This window comes from Bidens hawaiensis, unplaced genomic scaffold (genome assembly GCF_021521415.1).
Source record: "Bidens hawaiensis isolate Kalapana, Puna unplaced genomic scaffold, B.hawaiensis_p1.1 tig00009327_1, whole genome shotgun sequence".
NCBI classification, from domain to species: Eukaryota; Viridiplantae; Streptophyta; class Magnoliopsida; order Asterales; family Asteraceae; genus Bidens; species Bidens hawaiensis.
In genome coordinates this window covers 529773-538937 of record NW_027491688.1, presented here as the reverse complement: position 1 = coordinate 538937, position 9165 = coordinate 529773, and the positions used below count along the sequence as shown (strand labels likewise).

The 9165-nt window shown below is 37.8% G+C and overlaps 1 protein-coding gene across 1 annotated transcript; it reads left to right on the top strand.

Annotated features, from left to right (window-relative positions):
• Positions 1–202: 202 nt before the first annotated feature.
• On the top strand, positions 203–2001 carry LOC143532016 (calcium uniporter protein 5, mitochondrial-like). Its single transcript, XM_077027176.1, has 2 exons — positions 203–972; positions 1284–2001. The coding sequence occupies exons 1-2, from the start codon at positions 418–420 to the stop codon at positions 1770–1772; spliced, it is 1044 nt and encodes a 347-aa protein (XP_076883291.1). The 5' UTR covers positions 203–417; the 3' UTR covers positions 1773–2001.
• Positions 2002–9165: the final 7164 nt, after the last annotated feature.

Here is a 9165-nt window from a genome sequence, read left to right as displayed (position 1 = left end):
TTGATTAATCGTTAGTTCTTACTCCAACGTTCGACTAGCACAAAACGGGTTTTACAACCATGATTACAGCTAAATCATAAAACTCATTTCTAATAGACAACATTAAACGAATCATCAATTTCATTAATTCAGTTTTTCTGTTTCACTTTGATATTTTCAGCAAAGATTTAATTACACCATTTACTAGTCATAAATATTATTCTTACTAATTTAGAATCTTGTACTTACATGGAAAGTATGCAACACAATGGGAGAATATATGATACTCTTGGAACAGAATCTCCACGATAAATTAAAACAAAAACATCTCGCGATTCCATCCGCTTATCGTTTCATTAACACACTATAAAACCCACCACCCACACACTCATTCTGTATCACATCATCACCTTAACTTCATCGTCCACGTCAGCCACAATGGCACTCCGGCGAGCCATCACCAAACGCCTTATTAAAAATCAATCTCCGGCGACCGGAGATAAACCACTCACCGTCACCAAATTTCTGACGTCGCCGCAGAAATCAACTCCGGAAGCCGACGCCGGGTTTTTCCGGCGGGTTCTCCAACGTCGGAAAATCAACCAGTCGTCGGCGATGAGCTTGCCGGAGTTGTTTTCGTTTCTGGTCGGTGAGAAGCTGCGGGAGAAGATGAATGTGAATGTTTCCGCCGGAGAACGACTCCGGCTTGACGGACTGAAAAGTCCGGCGACGGTGAGTTCGCCGGAAGTTACCGGAGATTCTGTTGGGATATCGGTGAATGATGCGAGGAAGATTCTGAGGTTTTCGCAGTTGCAGAAGGTGAGATCGGCGTTGAAACAGATTCAGACTAACTCGATTAGTTACTCGGAGTTTGTAACCGTCTGCATTGACTGTTGTGGTAATCATGAACAAGGTGTGGAGTTTTCGAAAATGCTGGATGAAGCCGGTGACGTTATTGTGTTAGGAAACATCGTGTTCCTCCGTCCCGATCAGGTATAATTAGCTCGAGCTGACTCGTGAGGCTTATGTTTTTAATCTTTCTTGTGGTTTTTTATTTAATACTAATATTCATTATAATTAAATTGTGATAAGAATAACTAAATAATATATATTACGTTATAATAACTAAATAATGGATATAACGTTATATTATATATTATAATTAAAAGGATGCATAAAAATAACTAAAACATTGTTCAAATTAATTATTTATTAATAAATAATAAATGAGTCAAACCTTATATAAATTTCTTATGATTTGAAACTGGTAAGTTATTTACTACTTTCCTTAAATGATGGAACAGTTAGCAAAATCAATGGAGAAATTAATATCACAATCAATAGCCATTCCAAATGATCCAAGGAAGCAGGAGCTTGAAAAGCTAGAGATGCAAAAGGCTTTGATTGATAAAAAATCACTTTCTCATGTTCGGGCTGAGCTTTATGGTGGTCTCGGTTTTCTAGTACTACAAACGCTTGGGTTCATGAGGCTCACGTTTTGGGAACTTAGTTGGGATGTGATGGAGCCGATATGCTTCTTTGTCACGTCCTTTCACTTTGCACTTGCGTATATGTTTTTTATAAAGACATCTAAAGAGCCCACGTTTGAAGGCTACTTCCAGCGTCGGTTCAAGACAAAGCAAAGGAAGCTTATGGAGATGCATGGTTTTGATCTTCAAAAGTATAATGATCTTTGCAAGGCCTTTTATGCTACGCATGAAAGTAGAGACTTGGGCTCTTCACGTTTTCAAGATTTAAGTCGCAGGGCGAGCTCAAATATTGTTTTTAATTAAGTTATGTAAAAATTTGACAAGTTTCAATTCAGTTTCAGCTTGGCGTGTAATTAATTAGAGGTACTTCCTAAATTGAATATTTGAGTAATGGGAACGAGCCTAAGCATTTGACATGAGTTAGTGTAAAACACAATATCTTCTTTGTTTCCCCTATGTCATTGCCACTATCGTGATGCTTGTCGCGTTTCCTACCATGTGTTTGTGGATTTTATTCGATGTACTTATTTATGGAATATGTTGGTCCAATATTTGTTTGTTCCATATTTTTTGTGTGTTTTGTTACTTGCACAAATGTGTGGCCGAGAGTGTTGCTGGTACAAAACTCTCGAGCCTAAAAGGCATAGTAGACGATGAGCATGCGACATGTGTATATTTTACAGGTGAAGATATTCTCTTTAACCACTCTATATGATCCGTAATCAAAATCCATTTCAAACTTGGGCATATATTCGGGCATTGTAAAATGAGATGGTTAAATGGTATAGGAATGTCATATCAATATTATATATAATAAAATATTTGATTTTATGATATAATTTTTTTTATCAAATATACGAAAGTTATTTGAGTTAAAAAATTTATTAAAAAATGAAGATAATTTAACACAGGACGAATTTCCTTTTTTATTCCTCTCAAGTCTCAACTGTTATTAACTTTTTTATAAATGTGTTTGATACTTTGATAAAAACCTAAATTCTTTATTTGTTATATAGACATAAATTATTTTTTCATATATGGTTTTTTTCCCTGTATAATGTACAATGTGCATATCAGTTAACAGTTTTTTGTTTTATAAAGTTATTTTTATTATGAGTTGGTGTAAAATGTTAAGTTAAACAATCATTACTATTCTTTAAAGGTATATATATGTTTGTCACCAACGCATATTAGAAAACGAGTCGATATGAATTTACTCACATTATACGAGTCAGAACATACTACTCATATAAAGTTGGTTAACTTTAAGGGTCCAAATGTGTTAAGACTTAGCACAATAGCACCACCACAACCATTGCTTGTTTCCTCTTTTGCCAATACAATGCCGCCACCTCCACCAGCATACCTGGCACCACTTACCGCTAAGGAAATTGTAACGAGTGAACCTATTTTTTTTAACTTTTTTTAAATGACTCGTTGTTGGGATGTGTTCTAGTCCAAGCCAAAGTGATATTTTCTAAAAATGGTATGTTTTAAGTTTTAACCCCTAATCAAATCCGAAACACTCGTTCTTTTTTAGGCACAAGTATAGTATATGCTTTTATTGAGTGATCTTTTGTTAATGTGTTGTATTTCACTGGAAAAATTTCCGTGTGAAAACATGGGTAAAGGTAAAAATAAAAAATAAAAAATAAATCTATTGTAGCGTCTAAATTGTGTCTTGGAGGAAAGACAAAATTGATCTAAATCAGAATTAGAGTAAGTAAAAATAGAGGAAAATTACTTATATGTTTTTTTTTCTTGAACGACAGAGAAAAATAAATAAATCTCTCTTACATTATTTTAGGCCTAGAGGAGTAGAGGGTGCCCTTATGGATCTGGATCCAATATATCGTACTTACATAGTTACATACTTAATACGCGACAATAACGACATACGGCCTTAACAATAGGCACAATCCAAGATTGGGCCGAAAATAAGATTTTGCTAAAGCTATAATACTCAACCCTATAAAACATTGGCCCAACATCTTAAATCCAAGATAAGTGTTGGTTGTAGGTAGCGGTGCACAAAACCGGTTTTTTTTCCAGGGTTTTGCATGGTCAAACCAGTTTGACCCAAAGCAGTTTGGTTAGAGACCGATTTAAGCGTGGATCTAGTCAAACTAATCAAAAGCAGTTTCCTTCGGTTTGAAACCGGTTTAACCAGTTTAAATTTGGTTTAAAGCGGTTGAAAACCGGTTTGAGGCAATTAGGTTCGGTTTTAAAACCAGATTGATTGTGAAATGATTGAACCGCTATACGAACTAATGGCCCGGTTTGGTTTCCGGTTAACTGGTTATTTTGTACACGCCTAGTTTTAGGGCCTCCTACTCAACCATTGACGCCTAAAGCGAAATAAAATTTCGAGGCCCTTTACAATTCGTTAGTTTATTTTATCGCAACATTTTATACAAAATATTATTATTTATCAGAAAACACGGTAGTTATATTATATTAAGAAAAAATATTAAGAATATTACACGCAACTCCTCTAAGTTTTAGCTTATAAATAACTTTTTAAGTTATAAAATTTGTTTCCTTTCGGTTTCTTCATATTATTTTTTTTTAATGGCCAACCAAGCAAAAATTATATAAACAAAACAAAACGTTACAAGCAAGGTACCAGTAATGACCACAAAGAACGTCTCCACCAAAAAAACAAACAACACTTTCCATCCATTACAACGTAAAATTTTAATTTTTTCCATTTCTCCCAAGTTAGGCCTGTTGGGTTCCAGTGGTGATCAGTCAACGGTTTAACTTTTAAACCCGGTTTTAATAAATAGGTTTCATTAATAATGAATACGCAGCGGAATACAAAACGAGTAATCACCATTTAACGGAACCGTACAGGATCCGGTTACATACAATACGAGTACGATACGAACAATCAAATTAAACATAAACCAAAACCGACAATATTTAATTTTACCTCGGTTAATGAATAACCGGTTGAGACACCGAGGTTCAACGAACGTTGCTAGTTGACGAACCGAACAAACGGAGTGTGACGGTGGTGCGAGAGGCAGCAGTGTCGGCTGTAAGCGGGCAGAGGCGGAGGACGGCGCGGGTAGTGCGGCGTCGTACTATGGTGGCCGGTGGCTTAATGCGACGGTGGTTTTATTTTTCGTAAAAAAATCAAAACCAATGTGATGGAGCTAATGCTCCCTTTATCTTGGAGTTTGGTGGCGGCTCTTACTGTGCTGTTCCCACCGATTAGCTTATTATTATTAGGTTATTATTATTATTATATATCACTATATATAATAACAATCATAATAAGTATTAACTTCTAACCGGGCCTTCAAAGTCCAACTCGTTTAAAGCCCGAACAAGTTAATTTACTTACTACATTATTTATAACTATTATAAATAATAATTCCGTCATAGTTATATTCGTCATATACCGGTTAAACAATTTAAACGGATTTTAGTTCGTTGCCCAAGGTGTAACTCTCACGGGTCACAACCCGGTCGGTCACGTTGACTTAAGCGAACCGGTCCATATTTCCAACAGTCTCCCACTTGGACGGATTCAGGTTAAGTTTCTCAACGCTGACAGCCAGCGGTGCTCTAGCTACACATGGCTGCCCCCAACAAGTTATGACATTTTAAATTCATTAACCAAAAGCTCTTGGAATACACTATTGCAAGATAATGAAATTACAGTAATCGTTTTCATCTATCCTTTCAGTATAAGACACCAATTGAACAATGAGACATGGATCAGATCAATCTCATATGACGTTCAATCATTATCGTTTTCGTTCTCGAGTCAAAGTGGTCCAATCAAACACACAGTAAGTTTGGGTGAGTCCTCACACTTCACCAGTTTGAATCAACGAAGGCGCCATGATGTCTAACTGTTACATTTCATGTAAGAGTACAGAATTCCATCTTGATTACATACAACTCCCACTGAACTTCAGAATACTCCCAACCAATGCCTTTATGACTGGCAGTTACGCGACAGTGTTTGACACTAATCAAAGAATACCTTTAGTAAACGAAAGTTCTAATATGTATCTCAGGTCTAAGGATACTAAATGAGCATACTAATATCAAATGCATCTTATGACTAAGATCCATGAAGATGATTTGATGCGAGTTACATCCAACGTCATTCATAATGAGGTCTGTGAGTTTGGAAGTCAACCCTTTGAGTCCAAAGTCAGAATAGTCTTAATTCAGAATCACTCCCACGAGTCTGACCGACAACGGATAATTTAGAATACAGTATTCATGGATTAAACGTATTAAAACGAACACAATTATAGTATTCAACATTTGAATTTAACCATTAAATCAAAAGTAAACTTAAAAGTATAACTGTTTAAATGTTCATACATCCAAATACTAAATCAAAACAAATTACTAGATAATCTAATACCGATAGCATCCCTGTGTTGGTCATGCTTGTCCTGAGTCATCGGCTTAGTGAACGGATCTGCTAGGTTTTGATCTGTGTCTACTTTGCTTATTATGATGTCACCTCGTTCCAGTATCTCCCGTACATAGTGAAACTAAAAATGTGCTTGGCCATGTGATGATAATTGGGCTCTTTGGCTTAAGCAATAGCACCTGTGTTATCACATATTACGTCAATCCTTTTTCTAAACTTGGAACTAGATCGAGGTTGGCTATGAATTTCTTCATCCAAGCATATTATGAGCGAGAAACATCTCGGTCACTCTGGAAGTTAGCATCAGTGTAACACCTTACAGTGAGCTCATCTTCCACTCCTCCAAACACCAATAACATGTCTTTGGTCCTTTTCAGGTACCTCAAGATGTTCTTTACTGCAGTCCAATGGGCAACGCTAGGACTCTGCTGAAAACGACTAGTCATGCTTAAAGCATACGAGACGTCAGGTCTAGTGTATAACATAGCATACATGATAGATCCAATCGCCGAAGCATATGGAATTGCTTGCATGTGCTTTGTTTTAATGTCCGTTGCCGGAGATTGCGATTTGCTTAACACGGTTCCTTTAGCAATGGGAACAGCTCCTTTCTTGGAGTTGTCCATTGAGAAGCGTGCCATGACCTTGTCAATATATGTACTTTGACTTAGCCCTAGAATCCGCTTAGATATATCTCTATAGATCTTAATCCCAGAATATATGTGGCATCTCCGAGATCTTTCATTGCAAAACAAGATTCCAACCAGTGCTTAACTTCCTTAAACATAGGAATGTTGTTTCCAATTATCAGTATATCATCCACATACAAGATGAGGAATGATATAGTGCTCCCACTAGCCTTTCTGTAAACACAAGGCTCATCTTCATTTTTGACAAAACCAAACTCTTTAATTTTCTCATCAAAGTGAAGATTCCAGCTTCGAGATGCTTGCTTAAGTCCATAATGGACTTATTCAATTTTCAAACCCTATTAGGATATTTAGGATCGACAAAACCTTTAAGCTGAACCATATAAACATATTCAGAAAGATGTCCATTAAGAAAAGTGGTTTTGACATCCATTTGCCATATCTCGTAGTCATAGTACGCGGCTACGTCAAGTAATATCCTTATTGACTTAGTCATAGCAACGGGCGAGAAGGTTTCATCATAGTCAACACCTTGAGTTTGATTAAAACCTTTCGCGACTAGCCGTGCCTTATAGGTTTGCACATTTCCATGCATGTCGGTTTTTCTCTTGAAAATCCATTTGCTCCCTACTGCCCGACTATCGGGGGGTAGCTCAACCAAGTTCTAAACTTGGTTATCCTGCATGGATTGCATCTCGGCGTTCATGGCATCTTGCCATTTCTCGGATTCAGGATCCAAGATAGCAGACTTGTAGTTAGTAGGGTCGTCGCCAGACTCGGCTACTAATAAGACTTCGGGACCATCTAGATGCCATAAGTATATAGAATTTGGTACGGGAGTCCTACTATTTCTGCAAACGCTTGTGTTCACGTCTGATGTACCAGCAACAACAACTTGTTGATCAGACGCTCCAACTCCCTCAGCGATTGTTTGTGGTTCTTGAATTTCTTCAAGATCGACAATATTATCTCCAGTTCCTTGATTGAGAAATTTCTTCTCAAAGAAGTGGCCTTTCCTCTTGATAGAAATCGTATTTGTATCAGGATGAAAGAAGTAATAACCGCTTTGGTTATAGTATCCGACGAAAATAACTTTTACGCCGTGGGGATCAAGTTTGTCATCAGACTCACTTGAGATGTAAGCATCACATCCCCATACTCTAAGGTAAGACAATTTGGGCTTCTTTCCCTTATGCCGTATCTCGTATGGGGTTTTCTCTATCTTCTTACTTGGAGCTAGATTGACAATGCGGGCAGCGGTCATAAGGGCATAACCCCAAAAGGAGTGAGGCAAGTTAGTTCTACACATCATCGATCGAACCATGTTTAGCAAAGTTCGATTTCTCCTCTCGCTCACGCCATTATGTTGGGTTGTGCCAGGTGGAGTGAGCTGTGAAACAATTCCATGCTCTTTTAGATGAGTGATGAACTCTGAGCTGAGATACTATCCACCTCGATCTGATTGAAGCATTTTAATGGTTTTACCAAGTTGTTTTTCCACTTCGTTTTGAAACTCTTTGAACATTTCAAAAGTTCCGTGCTTGTATTTCATAAGATACACATAAGCGTATCGACTATAATCGTCGATAAAAGAAACGAAGTATCTTTCATGGTTTCTAGTCATGATTCTGAAAGGTCCACATACATCAGTGTGCATGAGTCCTAGCAGATCACTTGCTCGTTCACTTTTATGAGTGATTGAGTCTTTGGCGAGTTTGCCAGCTAAGGAAGACTCACAATCGTCAAAATAGTCCGGTCCTGTGGATTCAAGAATCCCTTCGAATTTGAGTCTTTTTACTCTTGCCTTGCTTATGTGGCCAAGTCGTCAATGCCATAGAAAAGTATCATTGATGCTAGTCTTGATACGTTTTGAAAGATGATATACGTTATTATCAGTTTGAACATCAATCTCATAAATACCATTTCGAGGTTTAGCCTCAAAATAAAAGATATTATTCAAGTAGGCAGAAATAGCAATACCATTAAAAGCGTACTTAAAACCTTGTTCAAAAAGTAAAGAAACCGAAATAATGTTCTTGGTCAAACCAGGTGCAAACAAACAGTTATTCAAAGTAACTACAAGGCCAGACGGACAAGCAAAATGATACGTGCCAGTTGCAAGAACTGGGACTCTCTTCCCATCACCAACGATGAGTTCCATGCTGCCTTGTTTCAGTTTCTTCCAGTTTTCAGGCTCCTGCAAGACATTCACGATGTGGTAACCACGTCCGGTATCAAATACCCATGTGTTGCTAGAAACAGTGAAAAGTTCAATAACGTATATGGAAATACCTTTAGAGGAGCCTTCACCATTGGCCCTCCTCTTTGCTAGCTCAGCTAGATGCTCGGGCAGTTACGCATCCAGTGCCCCATCTTGTTGCACTTGTAGCATTGGCGCTTCTCAGGAGGCGGCGACGGTGCCTTTGCAACATTCCTGTTAGTGTTGGTGGCAAGCTTGGCAGCAACAATAACCTTCTTCTTGCCTTTACCGTTATAACCCTGATTCTTGGTTTTGGGCTTCTTTACACCAGCAGATCGGATCATCAAAACTTGATTGGTCCTAGAAGGATTGTTCATCTCAGCCGTTTTGAGCATGTTGTGCAGCTCCGGCACTGTCTTTACCCAGCCATTCATGTTGAAA